At 47.3% G+C, this 17,500-nt stretch overlaps 1 protein-coding gene across 3 annotated transcripts in view; it reads right to left on the reverse strand.

Annotated features, from left to right (window-relative positions):
* Nucleotides 1–17,500, reverse strand: part of LOC137421956 (WD repeat-containing protein 7-like) — a 523,854-nt gene that overhangs the window by 363,461 nt on the left and 142,893 nt on the right. For all 3 annotated transcript variants that reach the window (XM_068108572.2, XM_078773034.1, XM_068108574.2), the window contains one exon: nt 5,365–5,549. In XM_068108572.2, coding sequence (XP_067964673.2) covers nt 5,365–5,549 — 185 coding nt within the window. The remainder of the gene's footprint in view (nt 1–5,364; nt 5,550–17,500) is intronic.

A 17,500-nucleotide genomic window follows, 5' to 3' on the forward strand; every position in this document is an offset into this window, starting at 1 on the left:
AGAAGAGACATTATAATTACTCTTTTATGGAAAATGTTTTTAAAGTTTGTTTTATCCTCAAAAGTAGACCGTAGTGAACACACATTCGTGTTAAAAGATTGGTCTTTAAAAGCTACCCTTATGAAGGGGGACGGACATCTGTACAAACACACAAACTGACTGTGTTTTATATGGTAGATGGTTAGCATTGCCTGAACGCACTTTTGCCGACCGAGTAATCAAGTGAAGAGACTTTTTATATTTTGTTTTTGCATACAAACAAAAGTTTGCATACAAACAAACAAAAGCCGAAAAAGGCCAACCCCCGCTTGCGGGGAAAAATGGCCTCTAAAGGTGGTTTTTTTTTTTTTTTTTTTTTTTATACAAAATCGAGGCTCGTGTGAGAGCTAACACATTGAACATGAAAACATGCACAGACACATAAAACATACAATGAAGCGAGCGGGAGACAAGAAGGGGAGAGAGAGGGGGAAGCACGCAAGCACAACAACAGAAGAGAACAGGGACGTTGGTAGATCTGTGGAAGGCTGGAGGGCTGCGGGAGGAGGGAGCGGCACACAGTATAAAGCAAATGAACACGACTAGGAATTTCAGGAAATAAGTTGGGGATTTAAAGACGTGGGTTTGGGGAGTTTTAACGGGGGTAGAAAAGATCAATGTTTTGAATGGGGGAAGATAAGAGATGGTGGTGAACAGCTGTTTTAAAGACTTGGAGGGAGGAGAGGTATTGAAGAGAGTGTGGGAGTTTGTTCCAAAGGTGGGAGAAAAGAGGAATGAAAGAGCGAAGGTGAGCAGTGAGTCTTGATTTTGGTAGTTTAACCAGAAGAGGGTCGCTGGCAGGTCTTGTGCGTCCTGCAGGAATATTTGGGGGACGGACCAAAGACAGAGCAGGGGGAGCAAGGCCGGAGAGGAGTTGGTAGAAGACAGAAAGACCACCTACCTGCCTGCGGTGAGAGAGGGAGAAAGGCCCTCAAATTCAGCTTCATCGCGGGAGATTCCAATGATTCTGAATGCCTTGGGTTTCAATCGCGTGAAGCCAAGCTAGGTGTGAGGCAGGAGCACCAGCCCAGAGGGGAGAGCAGTATTCCATTGAGCTGCAGATGAAAGCCTTGTATGTGGTGAGGAGCACAGAAGTTCCCAGAAAGGACTTTGCACGATGGAGGATGCCCAGTCGGGGACTGCCTTTAGAGGCCAGCTTGGAAATGTGGTTTTCCCAGGAACGATCATGGCAGATAGTGAGACCCAAAAGCTTGAGTGACAGAACTTCTTTGAGAGGATTGTTGAAAAAGTATATGGGAGGGTTATCCAGACGGACTCTTCGGAGAGACATAGTGAGAGTGTGAGATTTGTCGGGATTAAAAGACATGTTCCACTTGTTTGACCAGTTTGTGAGGTTATCGAGGTCTGCAGAGAGTGAAGAGGCTGCTGTCTGCCAATCTGAGGGTTGATATATGGAGCGGCAGAGGGTGGAGTCATTAGCAAAGAGATAGAGAGGATTTTCCATGGAGTCGGAGAAATCATTAATGAATACAAAAAAAGCACAGGGCCCAGAACACTGCCTTGAGGAACTCCAGCCTGGACAGGAAGGGAAGATGAGATAATTCCATTCAGGGCCACACGTTGACTGCAACCAGAGAGGAAGTCGGCAAGCCATGCGTGGAGGTTTCGATGGATACCTTAGGAGGAGAGTTTGGTGAGCAGGGCGGTGTGCCAGACCGTATCGAAGGCACAATATAGGTCATGGGAGACAGCTCTGATTTCCTGTTTGACATTGAGGACCTCCATCCATTGTTGAGACAGCAGAAGCAGCATGTCCAGAGTAGAGTGACCGGGTCTGAATCCAAATTGAAGATCAGAGATCAAGCCATTGGAGAAGAGGAAGGATTTGATGTCAGAAGCGATGGTGGATTGCATGACTTTGCTGATAATTGGGAGCAGGCTGATTGGTCTGTAGTTGCAAGGATCTGTTTTTGCTCCTTTTTTATGTAAAGTGGGAATGTTGGCTGATTTCCAAGCAGATGGCAGATGACCTTGAACAAAAGAGAGGGTGAAGAGAACAGAGAGAGGGTGAGATAGAGCAGCAGAACAGGATTTTGGGCTAATGCCATCTGGTCCAGTTGCAGAATCAGAGTCGAGGTTTGACAGAAACTTCTCCACCTTGTCAGGAGAGAAGGACACAGAGTCCAGGAGCATCTGCGTACCACTGTGTAAGGTGGGTACAGAAAGAGATGGGTTTGGGACACAAGATTTTGAGGCAAACACAGAGTTGAGGCATTCGGCTTTGTCACGTGCTGTGTCAGCTGTGGATCCGTTTGAGGTAAGGGAGGGGATGGAGGGGGAACAAATATCAGAAACAAATTTGCCCAGATGCCACCAGGATTTGGAGGAGGGAGACAGCTCTGAGAGTTCACTCTTGAGAGTAGTAATGTAGTGTTTCCTGGCTCTCCTGAGGGTAGACACTCACTTGTTCCGAGCTTTGTGAAAGAAACTGAGATTGCCTTCAGATGGATTTGCCTTCCATGAGGCAAAGGCAAGTTGTTTCAGGGCAATTGCCTCACCACAAGATTCAGTGTACCATGGACGGGAGGAAGGGTATGACAACTGAAGACGAGATGGGATAAATGTGTGCATGAGAGAGAGAAATTTACTTTTGAACAAATCCGAGGAAGAGTTGATGCCAGAGGCAGTAGATATGGGAGACCAGTCCTGATGATTGATGGCTGCTTGAAGACCGTGCCAGTCGGACTGAGTGAAATGCCAGACTCGTCAACGCTGAGGAGACTCTCTGAAAATGGCCAGAGAGATGTCCACTTTAACAAGCAAATAATCAGATGAACCGATTGGAGCAGAGGAAGAGCAGTAGACATTTGCAGGGAACCAAGTTCGTCAAAACCAAGACTAGAAGAGAAGACGCTCCGTTGACTGAGATCTGGGTCGGGAAATTCACAGATTGTGTCAGTCCCAGTTGGTCGCAGAGGTCCTTTCCTGAGGTGCCATGGCTGGTGAGAGAGGTACCCGCATGCAGGGAAAAGTTTAAAGATATTTAAACAATATTTAAACAAAACCATGAAAAACAATCTGGGAAAATTCCCTGATGTGAGGGCATGGATCTGAGAAAGAAGGAGAAAGGGTTGAATGAGTGTGGTGGAAACTAGAATTGGAAAGGTGAGTAACGGTTGGAGAGGTAGAAGAAAAAGGAGATAAAGGTCATGGGCGGGTAGGGGACCGCGAGGAGAGAAGGAAATTATTATTGTTTTATTACTATTACTATTATTTTGTATTTAAAACATCAGACAAAGGGTAAGATGTTCGAGGGAGGTAGGGGGAGAAAAGAAAATCAAAGAGAAAAGCAATACAGCAAAGGAAAGAGCTTAAGTTTACAAAATACCGACGGGGGGAGGGAAGCTTCGAGGTACAGGCCCCGCAGCACGCGGTGCGAACAAAAAACGACCAATTACACACAGGTTTGCAAGAATTACAGAGCAAGACTAACTAGAAACACACAGTAACACATACACAGTAAAATAACCAGTGGAAATTTGACAAAGCCACGAATGGGAAAATACTTAACTTTGATGACGTGGAGAGCTCGAAGGACACTTCTTCGCCGGAGGAACCGGAAGTGGAAGTATCATTCTTCCTCCTTGGACTTTCTCACCAAGGAGGAAGAATACTGATCAACATGAATAAAGGGTTTAAATAAAATCATCTGGATTAAGGATTCCAATCATACAATCAAGGATGAAAAGCATTTTGCATTTTTGGAGGATTTTATTATTTATTTATGTTCAATTCACCATTGGAAGTTGCACAATTCATCTTTATCTCCGCCACCCAAGGTGGATGGAGGTTATGTTTTCATCCCTATCTGTTTGTCTGTCCGTTTGTTTGTGAACAAAATATCTCAAAACGTTGTTGACGGATTTGGACGAAATTTGGCAGAGATGTAGCGCATGTGACAAGGACGAAATGAATCGATTTTGGTGCAGATCTGGATCCAGCTAGTTGAATTTTTTAAGTGATTCTTCACCATTGAGTGATATGGCCAACCAGGTGGAGGTATCCTCTCTACCGAGTGCCATTCTAGTATAAAATGAAACGATTAATGTGGAGGCAGCTATGTCTCGTCACCTATTGGCTGAAATGCACATGACATCACGTTGGCTTTTGTGGACTAATCATGAGTCCATGGATAGACAAAAAGACATGTTTATCAGAGCCAATCATGAACTAGAAATGATAACTTCTACAAAAGTTACTAAACTGAGACTTTGAGTCGTCATATTGGGATAGAGAAAATTAATAAATGATGAAATAATGAATGAATGAATGTTTCTACTCATCCTCTGTTTATGAAATTTGACTCCTCTTTTACTTCTGAAGAAATCTTTGAGTTTAAAGTTGCTTAAAGTGGGAGACATGGGCAGATGTTTGATCAAGTAGAAATAGCCAAACGGTCTCTGTTATGACATCATATAGAAATCGTGATACATTGGTATTAACAGGCTTTAGTCATATTTTACCTACTTTTATCCCCCGTAGACTCCCTTGACCCAGATTTTCTTAATGCCATGAACAAACTTTGGTACAACACAGGTGATGAAGGTTGTGGTCAAGTTTCATAGAAATAGTGTGTGTAGTTTCAGAGGAAAAAGCAAATTCCTATTTTTGGGGGGTTAAACCTGGATCCACTTTGACCCCTGGTAGACCCCCTAATACCCCGATTTTTTTTTAACGTCGTGAACAAACTTGAGTTTCAACATAACAAATATAATTTGTGCCAAGTTTGGTCACAATCCCATCAGCAGTTTCGGAGAAGACGATGCAAGTGTGTACGGACTGACGCACTGACGGACTGACGGACGGGCAACACGCCATCCCATAGACTCCCCGGAACTGTATTCCAGGTGAGCTAAAAAAAAGCAACAACATGATACGATATGCCTTTGAAAAATATCATAGCCACCTGGTAATGAAGGATGACAGAGATATTACGAGAAATCAATGAAATGTTACATTATCATTAGGACACTAAGATATCAATGCACTTTTATATGCACAACAAGGCCAGTATTTGAGGGGCATAAGTCAATGTTATTTCTGGGATTTGAATGCAAAAAGCTCAGATGATGCAAGTTTTGTGCTCAGACAGGAAACCCAAAGGGCTCAGCTCAAGGTAAGTATGCTACCGAGAATTGATGTAGAACATATTTGCAATTCCACATGACCATCACAAACTGTCCACCTTTAGGCAGTGGTCCGTGGCATGATCCTGTGCAGTTCGCTCCCTGTTCAATATATGTGTTTAAATTCTCTTAAATAATGAGGCTTTAATTTTGTGAAGCTAATTTGAACCCGACTTACTTGATCAAATGTCTCTCTGAGACCTGGGAGTTTTGGTGAAGAATTTTTGATGGGGCAGCCGAGATGTGTTGGTGATGAAGAGCCCATGCCAGGGCCTATGTCTTGCTTAGATACAGCCAGAGGTTCTTCCCCTGAAGCAAACACCTGGCAGGCAGTCAGCCCTGTGATGCAGCGGTCTAGTGTGCCTTGGGGTAAAACACAGGCTCTGGTAGAATTATGTTGGAACACATTCCTGTACAATTTGTTACTCATGCTCTTAAAAATATATATCTCAAATCATTTCTGCATCATCTTTAGAAGATTGTAAAATAACTGCATTAACCTCGATACAAAAATGTATTCATGCCATGAAAAAGCCTACAGTATACGATGCAATCTATCGATCTATATCTCTCTATATATACATATATATTGTTGCGGATCTCCCGAAGCCCGTTCCCGTTACAAAGGGTGAACCCCTTCTTTTCCCCTGGGTCTTCGGGTCCACGAGGCCGAATCGCCACTTCCGGAGCAAGCGTGAAAAAGGGTATCGGGTCAACATCGCACGTACCTTTAACCCATGCTGCCACGAAAGCGGGGACCAAGCCTCGCACAAGCCACGCTTAATCGAGTACGCCGAGCGGTATGCGTATCACGTGACTTGTGCCGTTACCTTTTTATGGAACCCGATTCGAGCGGTTCTATTCGTACCATGCAAAGCCAATTGATGGAAGGGGCGAGAACGGTCAAATCAAAGGAATAACACGATTTATTATTATTTACACAATGTACAATGATTCGCAGAAGGAAAGTGGACACAGAGCAGGAGCTTAATCGATCTTAACATATCCAGACAAAGGGCCGAATCACTCACACGGGGAAATGGAAGAAGAGCAGGTTCGCGCGCCAAACGCGCCTTGCTGCCGGTCGCTCCCGGACAGCTCGCTCGTGGTGTAGCCCTCTGGCAGTCACGGCACGTATGCAGGCGAAGGCAGGGAGGAGGTAATCGCGCATCTGTGGCCCGGCACGGGTCGTCCTCTCGAGCGCGCGATTGATACAGTGCAGAGCGCAGGGCATGGGGAAAGTTCATGTACAATCTCGATCACCGCAATTCAATGCACTCGTTCTGCAGCGTGGTTCTCGTGCGTGCTCAAGCTAAACTCAACTCTATCTCAGGGAACTGTAACTCAGCACTTGTACTCACGATACTCTCCAGCTCTGACTCACAGGGAACTGACGTGCACACGACTCTGACCGATCTCAACTGACCTCTTCTCGTCGGGAACTGAGGTGGGGGGGCTCGGAGCGGGGTTTTATGGCCCCGCCCCAAAGTCTCACTCGACTGTTCCAAACCCCGCCTCTGGTCGTCGTGGTTAGCCACTCCTCTCAAGCCCTGATTGGCGGCTCGTTCCTTACCGGCCACTCCTCCTGCAGCGCCTCCATTCGGCATTGCTAGACTTGTTCAGGCCTGCCGCGTGGCCTTTCAGCGCCAAAAGAACACCGAAGCTCACTGGCCTACTCAACGCAAAACTAAACACAGGAAAGGACTACGCTTACATTCACTAAGAAATAACTGAACTATCGCGAGGCTTCATGTTGTGGTGCGTCTACCTACGAGGGGGAATTAACCTTTATTCCAAAACCACAACAATATCTATATATATATATATATTTTATATATATATATATATATATATATATATATATATATATATATATATATATACATATATACATATATATATATATATATATATATATATATATACATATATATATATATATATATATATATATATATATATATATATATATATATATATATATTGCCTATATATATATTTCTCTATGTGTATTTAAATGTCAATATTTATATCTCTGTATTTATATCTCTATATATAATGGTCCTTCCAATGATTTTATTAACATGATTCAAAACCTCCCTTAAAGACCGGTAGTTTTGCACAGTTCTTTTATGGGCAATGCCTTTCCTATAACTAGAACGGCACTCAGTAGAGTGCACACCTCCGCCAGGTGAACAGTATGTTTTGTATCCCACTAAAGGCCGGATCTGGATCCGGCCATGAACCAAAATCGAATCCGCTTGTTCTTGTCACCTAACCAACTCATCCACCAAGTTCAGTCAAAACTCGTCCACAACATTTTTGAATATCATGTTATATATCACTTTTCGCCCGATCGCTCAATGGTGGAGAATCACTTAAAAAATTAAATAATTCTCGGATCCGAATCCATATTCAAATCTTCACAAAAATCGAATTGATTTGTCCTGGTAACACACACAACCTCTCCACCAAGTTTCGTCCAAATCCGTCCATAACTTTTTGAGATATTGTGCTATGTATCGGTTTTAGCCCTATCACTCAATGGTGAAGATGTTTCAAAAATGTAAATGTTTCATGATATTTGTTATATTATATCACCTTTATCTATCAATATTGTTGAAATGAAGATCAAATATCTGTATGTTGAAATATGTTGAAAAAGTCAAAACTTTACATGGGGTGTACTTACGGTTTTCGCCGCCCTTCCTGCCCTTACCAAGGGGAGATTAAGCCCCTTGTTCTTGTTGGGTCGGCGCAACCGAGAGACTTGAATCGCCCCTCCCGGGCAAACGCAAGGTAGGGTTTCGAGACAATTCTTGCATGTACTTAAATACCTGCGCCGCCACGGAAGCGGGGAATCAAGCCTCGCACGAGCCACGCGTAATTTGAGTACACCGAGCGGATTGCGTACCACGTGGTCCATGCAGTTACCTTTGGTATTGGAACCCGAAACGAGCGGTTCTATTCGTACCATGCTTAGTCAATGATGGAGGGGACGAGACGGTCGAATAAAGGAAGAACACAGGTTTAATTATTATTATGTACAATGATCGGTAGAAGCACAGAGACACAGAGCAGTCTTATACAGTCTTAAGGTAATCCCAGACACGGGCCCGATCACACTCACAGGGGGAAATGAAGGTAGGATGATGTTCACGCGCTGACTTGGTCGTCCAGGAACGGCTCCGCCCGGCGTGGCTCTCCCCGGTCACAGCACGTCCGGCGATGAAGGCAAGCAGGCGGCGGGAGGGATCAATGCAGTGTGTCTCTCGAACAAAGGGCACAGCAGGCGGGAGGGAAATGTACGCGTCTCTCGCCAAGCTTGGCGGTTTCTCTTAGCGCGATTAATTACCGGCGCGCTCTCAGTCGCGTAACCCAACAGAGGCTCTGCCTCAAGCTCAACCGAGCGTCCAATTTGTAAGAGCGCTTATAGCTGGGTTCATGCGCGTCTTCTCTCAGAACTCGTAACTCTCACAAGCGCCTCTCCCACCAGAACTCTCAGAACTCCGAACTTGTTCAACCGCCCCTCCCATAACTCCTCAAGCTCATCACCCCGCAGAACTCCTCAACTCTCACAGAACTGCTGTGGGGGCTTCACGCAATGGGTTATATTGCCAACCCCCTTAGCTCTCTCGAATGTTCTAACCACGCCAGTGCCGCAGCCACTCCCTTCGAGCCCTGATTGGCGGCTCGCTCTTACCGTCGGCTTCTCCTCCTCCCTCCATTGGTCTTGCCTCGATTTGCCAGGCCTGCCTCATGTTAATTTGCGCCAAAAAGCCAAAGGCGGCATAAGGCAGCATAAGGCAATGAAAGGACCTAACTCTCATTATTCTACTCAATGCAAGACTAACACAGGAAAAGGACTATGCTTACATGTACTATGAAATAACTGAACTATCGTGAGGCTACGTGTTGTTGTGTGACTAACTATGAGGGGGGAAATTAACCTTTATTGTACAAATTCAAAACCGCAACAATATATATATATTGTTACGGGTCGCGGACAAGATGTTACTTTGGGCCGAGCGGATGGTCAACCGCGACCGTTACAGGATCCCCGATTGGCCCGACTCCCCCAACGTTAACCAGATCGCACCACAGATATTCAATTTGGAAACCTCTAAAGCGACCGAAAGAGAAGGAAGAGAGAAGAAGACAGAGTACGGAGGAATAACAGGATTTATTATACACACAAGCAAAAAGAAGGAGCGATCAAAGTTATTTACAAGCAATGGATGGAAGAAGCAGTCACACAGTGAATCGTTAGCTTATACTATTCAATTTACTTTAAAAACCCCAGGACAACATTCAAGACAGACGACGTTCACACTTACACGGGGGATATTGCAGGCAGGTATGGCTTGAGGATGGATGGTTGTTTTGGGAGGCAATGGAGGGTCCAGCGTGGATTGCTGCCTGGCGCGCCCTTTTCGTGGCCTGCGGCCCCTTAGCTGCCCCCTTAGCTGCAGCGCAGCTGGTCGCACGATGGCTCGCACACACCTGCTCGTTCAGGCGTCTTCCTTCTCCCCAGCAACAACGAGCGACAGCAAGCAAGAGGACGGGGTCAGAGCAAGAGGGTGGAGTGCGTCCCGCGGCGGCTTATATTGGTTTCTCACCGAACCTTCGCGCACTTTCTCGGGGGTTCCCGCTCCGCCCTCTCTTAGCCAAACCCCTTGTTCTGGGTTGGATGAGCGGGGCCGACTTACTCCTCCCCCCTATGACGAGGGGGGCGACCCATCTTCTCTAGCCACTCCCCTTGTTCGTAATGGCCGCAAATGGCGAAAACCGGTCAGCAGCTGCAGGTAAGGCGCCGTCACGTTGCACAGCAGTTCAGTACCGCAATAAACGGTTGCTGTCAAAGCTCAAGTGGGGGAATCCCTGGCACTTGAGCTGCCATGGATAATCGGAGGGGCCTACGCTTTATTTCGTTTGATGCAATGCAGAGTCAATCTAGTGGGAAACACATATTTAGCCTACATAGAATAAGGAAATAAACTATTTAAAAAGATATATCGTGGCCTGTGTGTAAGTTTCATGGAATTAACTAGGAGGACGGCTGCGACCATTATTTACATTACGAGGGTGTTACACACAACAAAACCATACTTTTCACATTCGTTACACTTTCTCCAAAATTGTTACACTTCTCAAAACCGTTACACTTCTCAAATTCGTTACACTGCACCCTCCTTTCTTCAGGCCCGTCCTCGGGCCTACAAAACTTTAACTTAGTGTGACACGTAGGTGTAATTCCCTCTACAATTAACCTGACCCTGAGTGTGACGATTTTAAAATACAAATAAGTATGTCCCCCTATTGCATTGCACCCTGTCTAACAGACTCAAGCCCACAGCTAACCGAATTACGGATTTGTTCTCAAACTATACATTTACGGTGGGGAGCATTATTTACAGTGACGTTATTTCTTATTTACAACGCAACCCAGGACCTGTGTTTTTTTTTTTCTTTTTAGGGAACAAGAAAAAGAAATTCCTGTTGGGAGGGAGGAGACAACACGCATTGCATCGATGCACCAGTACCAATACCACCAAAGCACCCAAAAGCACCACCAAGCACCACAAAAGCACCAAAAGCACCACTCGATGCACAGTCACCACTGTTCATAATAAACACAACAAAACAACTGGTGGTGGTCTTCTCTTTCTCTGCTGGGCCGATGTTCTTCCCGACGTCTTCTGGCTTCATGCGGCCTACTTGGAAATAATAAAAAGCACAACTTGTGTTCATTTTTATTTAGGGCCTCAGGGGCCAACTAAGGGTGGTCCACCTGTTTGGCATAGGTGCCACCTTACCGAGGTCCGCAAGCAGGATTCCCTGGCCACTATGGCCGGTCTCCAACAGAGGTGCCCTGCCCCAGAACCTGGGGTCCATCAAGTGGTACTTGGCCGCAGAACAGCGGTCCATAAAGTGGTACATCAACGCAATGCATGCTGGTTCTGAGAATCTCGTGCACACAATGGCCATCTCACGCACGCTCCCCTCGGCGCCCAATGGCGCACAGGTCCTCAGGTGGGAGACAAAAGGGGGGAAGACAAATGAGCGATGGGTAAGGTCACAAGGGTACACGTCAATAAAGGCAATGCAGGGTGAAGTGCGTACGGAGAGCGAAGTGAGAAAAACTCGTCCCTACCGTACGTCACCCCCCCTGTCACCTACACTACCCTTGCTCTTACCCCATATTTACAACAATTTACACCTTTACAAATCCGTCGCTACTGTCACGTCTTCCCCTTATTTCCCATACCAAATTCGTCTCCACAATCCCACTATCCAAAATTTGCCATCATCAATTCATCATCAATCCTCATAAGGAGGAAGAGATAGAACATCAAGCACAATGTCACACCCACGTCATGATGCGTCTCACAATCCAAAACATTTGCATCAAAAATAATTAAACATGGCATGGTGCGGAGTACCTGTCACCTCAGGTGAGTGGATGCAGATGGTGCGAGGAGACTCCAATCCTAACTATCCTCTAAATGACTTTAACACACTTTACACTACCCAGGGTCTTTCCCTGCCAATCCATTGGCCAACTTACACTATGGGTTCTAAAAACCAAATTCCCATTGACCAAACTGTGGTGCTTCTCAATTTGGGGTCTCACTCCCCCGATTCCTCTCCCGGTGCCCTTGCACAATTTCTGGGCTGTGACGTGTAGCTCTCCCAGCAGGTCTACCCACCTGCACACCTCCACCACTGCAGTTGCCTCCCGAGCTTACCTGCTCCTCACCCTAACCTATCTAACTGGGGAAGGCCCCTCCTGGCTCTGTCACCCCTTGGTGCCCTCTGGCACTGGGCTACCCGGGTCCGTCCTCCGGATCCTCGGGCCCCATCCACAACTACCGGCTCCCAGAGCCCACCTGCGGCCTCACCTGGCCGACATCCTCACAGTGGTGGAGTGCCCAAACCAACTACACACACTAACAGGCTACACGCCCAGCCATTTCCACAACACTAATGCACCCATCCAAACATCATTCTTCCACTCGCACCACAGATGCCAATATCCAACCACAATTTACCTATACCCTCTACCTAACACTTACACTACCCGCCCCGGGTATCCGTGATGGGGGTCCACTCTTCCCCCATTCACACCTTCGCACCATCCACTCCACTCCATAGTTTCCATCCTACTCACTCCACGACCATCCATTCCAATACTCCATATATTCCACACTCCATGTCTTCCACACAACCATTTATTCCATACACCTGTTGGTGCACACCTGTGCACTCACACCTGGTGCCACCTGCACCCTCCTTCCTTCCTGGACCATTTGGTCAACACCACACACAATCACCTTCACTCACTCATACACTGCTCCATCCACCTGTTCAGTTGCACACCTGTGCAATCACACCTGTTCAATCCTCAAACACACGGCATCATCTCATCTAACTACTCCCCTCTGAAACTTGCGCTTCCCAGTCACCCCTTTAAACTATTGCGCTCCCACGTCATTATCATCCACACTAAACTACCTGCGTCCCCACTACAGGTATCCTTGTCACTAACTAATCTTATCGTTACCTAATGTCATCTTCTAGGGCCCTACACACAATATCCTAACCCACCCGGGCTAGTTTTCACTGCCATACACCCCATAATCTATAGCGCATTTGCCCCCTTCTGTGAGGGATGACAGAGTTGCCATCCCACCACATCGGGGAGGTCCTACTATCAATTTGGCACACCAAATTTCAGCCAATCAAAAATTTTGCCAATCATCTGCCAATGACCGTACCAATCATCAAATTTTGCCTTTTTCTAATTTTGGGTCCAAAACACTAACCTCATCACTCGTCTCCTTATTAGATCCTCTCGGTGCGCCAATTCCCTTCTAAAGCTCGGATTCGTACAGCCGAGCAATGAATGCGGATTGTTTTGTGCCAGCGGCTGGATACGTCCCGCATTCGGGGCAGGGGCGGGGGCTTACCCGGGCCGAGATCCCACGCACCACCTCGGCGTGGAGCCATCCAATGTCCCGATCTCGACCTGCCGGCACGTCTCAACAAAAAGTGGTCGCCATGACGACCCTTCCTATCGAGCTGCCCGCTCCGCCTAGTTGAGCACGGACACGGCCGTTCCAAGCGAGGCCCAGCGTGGATCGCGTACGGCGGTCCTTTCGAACCCGCCGTGGCTCGGATCCCCGCTGGTTCTCGCGGCACGCGAAGCCCGGCATGCACCGAGGGCCCGATTCGGCTATAAGTCGCTCTAACCGCCAACCCGGTTACCGTCGATGCCTCACCTGCATGCTTACACGCATACGCTACCCCTTTCTTGCTCATACATCCAGCCGTTTCCCTGCTCTTGGTCATTGCACCTTTTCTTACACACCCAGGTACACTCATTCCACTCACAGACTTGGTCACACACCTGACCACCGAACACCTTGGCACACATTCGTCGCTCGCACACCTCACCAACACACCTCTTCGCGCCCCCTCCTCGGTCACCTCCTCTGTGACGATCACAGGTGTGCTCTCACTCGCACACCCAACCACGTGCCTCATTACCAATTCCAGCGTGCATTCCCACACACGCTCTACCATTCCAGGTGTGCTTCCTTTCTCACCTGTCACAACCAACTCATGCTCCGTGTCACTCTTACTACTCTCACCTCCACTCTTGACAGCGCACTCACCCTTACTCTCGACAGCGCACTCTTTCCTCATGCACCCGTCCATTACACACCTTTCTCGCGCATCCTCTTGCGCACACTCTTTCGTTACATCCTCTGTAACTCTCACCACAGGCGTGCATTCTCCTTCAATCTTGACAGCGCACTCTTTCCCCATGCACATGTCCGTTACACACCTTTCTCGCACATCCTCTTGCGCACACTCTTTCGTTACTTCCTCCGTAACACTCGCCACACCGCGCTTCCATGTGCTCCCTCGCACACGCGCTACGACCGACTCACTCTCGACAGCACACTCACTGGTCGGCGCACACTTTTTCCTCACACACCCCATGGTCGGACATTCTCGCACACCTCTTTTTTTCGCACACCAGACCTGTCGCACACTTCACCAACGGCCTTTCACGAACACCCGGATCCAAACCAATCCCCAAGCCGACTGAAGCTTTCCTCACATCATATACATTGCCGAATATTTCGCCACTCACCTTGGCACTTCGTCTCCGCACCTCTTTTGCCACCTGCAAACTCTTTATTTGATTAGTGAGCAGCACATCATGAGTTGAGCACCGACCTTGTACATATTCCATTACTTCCTCCTTTATCTCCCTCTTAGTTTCTGTCCGTCCCTTCTTAATTTCACTCACCTCTTCTTCCACTTCCTCTAATTTTTGCTTCACCTCTTTTATTTCCCGGTGCATCTCCTCAAGTTCGTCCTCTAAGGCTACCGTGACCGTCTCTATGTGCATCCTCACCTGCCGGTCCTTTGTCTCCATTACCTCTGTCACCTCGTCCAACCTCATTGTCAGCCCCTCACGTACCATCTGACATTGCCTCTGTGTCGCTATCAAGTCATTTTTAATTTCTTTTTGTGTCGCCTTTAACCCTCCGAGTACTGCAGTGTTCCTTTGAACCTGCTCCACTAACTCCGTCTGTCCCTCCGTCAGCTGTTCCACCTCCTCCGTCAGGTCCTCTATGCCCCCTTGTAACCTCGCCGTATTATTTCTCACCTCTTTCTCCATACGCTTTTCGCCTCGCTTTACCTCCTCGCGTACCCCCGAGACCTCCTCACTTACGCCTCGTCGTATCCCCTCTTTCATCTCCTCCATCGCTTTGGTAGATGCCACCCTCATCTGTCCCAATTCATCCCTCTGAGCATCCAGTTTACTTTCTAACCCGATTTGCACCTCCTCTATCTGGTTCCCCATTCGTTTGATTTCCCGGGCAGATTGTTCCCCTACTTCCCGCAATTTGTCTTCCATCCTATTTTCTAACCCCATTAACCCATTTTTCACCTCTTTTATCCCATTGTCTAACCCCTCAAATTTTTTTTCTAATCCCTCTATTCTACTCCCTAACCCTCCGATCTGGGCCCCCATGTCCTCCCTCAATTTCTCGCTATTGGACCCCATGTCCTCCCTCAATTTCTCGCTACTGGACCCCATCCTTTGTTCTAACCGTGGGCTATTGGCCCCCATGTCCTCCCTCAATTTCTCGCTATTGGACCCCATCCTTTGTTCTAACCGTTGGCTATTGGCCCCCATGTCCTCCCTTAATTGCTTGCCCATTCTTTGTTCCAATTGTTCGCTATTCTGGGCCATAAGGGCCTTCATTTGCATAAAAAAAGGTTCAAATCCACCAGCGGCGCTGCTACGGTTGCGGGCGCCGTGGCCATGTGCGAGGCGCCATTTTGCGCGCCCGTAACCTCGTGCGCGAGGCCGCCATTTTGTGCGCCTGATACTCCCTCAACCACATTGCCATTGTTCTCCTCCTCCCTTTCCTCCACATACATTTCCCCGAGGTCCTGGGTTACCCCTAACCCGTCTATCTCCCCCACTGACATCCGATCGCCTTGATTGTCCATGGCGCGATCTCAAAATTCGGGTTTTATAAAACAACGCAATTTCGGCAGCTCGTAATTTTGACCAAATTTTTTTTTTTTCTACACGTTTTAAAAATTTGGTTCGGGCCTCGTATCCCACTCCTGACACCAATTGTTACGGGTCGCGGACAAGATGTTACTTTGGGCCGAGCGGATGGTCAACCGCGACCGTTACAGGATCCCCGATTGGCCCGACTCCCCCAACGTTGACCAGATCGCACCACAGATATTCAATTTGGAAACCTCTAAAGCGACCGAAAGAGAAGGAAGAGAGAAGAAGACAGAGTACGGAGGAATAACAGGATTTATTATACACACAAGCAAAAAGAAGGAGCGATCAAAGTTATTTACAAGCAATGGATGGAAGAAGCAGTCACACAGTGAATCGTTAGCTTATACTATTCAATTTACTTAAAAAACCCCAGGACAACATTCAAGACAGACGACGTTCACACTTACACGGGGGATATTGCAGGCAGGTATGGCTTGAGGATGGATGGTTGTTTTGGGAGGCAATGGAGGGTCCAGCGTGGATTGCTGCCTGGCGCGTCCTTTTCGTGGCCTGCGGCCCCTTAGCTGCCCCCTTAGCTGCAGCGCAGCTGGTCGCACGATGGCTCGCACACACCTGCTCGTTCAGGCGTCTTCCTTCTCCCCAGCAACAACGAGCGACAGCAAGCAAGAGGACGGGGTCAGAGCAAGAGGGTGGAGTGCGTCCCGCGGCGGCTTATATTGGTTTCTCACCGAACCTTCGCGCACTTTCTCGGGGGTTCCCGCTCCGCCCTCTCTTAGCCAAACCCCTTGTTCTGGGTTGGATGAGCGGGGCCGACTTACTCCTCCCCCCTATGACGAGGGGGGCGACCCGTCTTCTCTAGCCACTCCCCTTGTTCGTAAGGGCCGCAAATGGCGAAAACCGGTCAGCAGCTGCAGGTAAGGCGCCGTCACGTTGCACAGCAGTTCAGTACTGCAATAAACGGTTGCTGTCAAAGCTCAAGTGGGGGAATCCCTGGCACTTGAGCTGCCATGGATCATCGGAGGGGCCTACGCTTTATTTCGTTTGATGCAATGCAGAGTCAATCTAGTGGGAAACACATATTTAGCCTACATAGAATAAGGAAATAAACTATTTAAAAAGATATATCGTGGCCTGTGTGTAAGTTTCATGGAATTAACTAGGAGGACGGCTGCGACCATTATTTACATTACGAGGGAGTTACACACAACAAAACCATACTTTTCACATTCGTTACACTTTCTCCAAAATTGTTACACTTCTCAAAACCGTTACACTTCTCAAATTCGTTACAATATTATATATATATATATATATATATATATATATATATATATATATATATATCTATATTATAATAGCCGTAGATGATTCTGTCTGTCTGTCTGTCTATCTGTTGGGTGTCTGTCCGGGGTGTGGCTTACTCGGTTTGCAGAGTAGCTCCACCCATAGCTCCACCCATTCTGGGAGTGGCTATAAACAAATATCCACCATTTTATTAACTCGCATAGCTTTGAGTCCTGTTTTGTAGGCCCGTGGTGTCTTGCTCTCCCCCAGTTTTATTTCAAATCAAATTCGATAAATCATTTCATTTTTCACAGTCGCTAACATAGTTTTAGACTCGGTTGAAAAAAAACGGGAAGAAAATCCGATGAAAGTTGCCGTTTATAGAACGAAATGAATTCTCAAAGGCCTGTAACTTCAAGGCCATTGAGTCTCTCTCACGCCTTTATCTCCAATCTAACTC

Source organism: Myxine glutinosa, chromosome 2, assembly GCF_964187855.1.
Source record: "Myxine glutinosa chromosome 2, kmMyxGlut1.1, whole genome shotgun sequence".
Classification (NCBI taxonomy): domain Eukaryota; kingdom Metazoa; phylum Chordata; class Myxini; order Myxiniformes; family Myxinidae; genus Myxine; species Myxine glutinosa.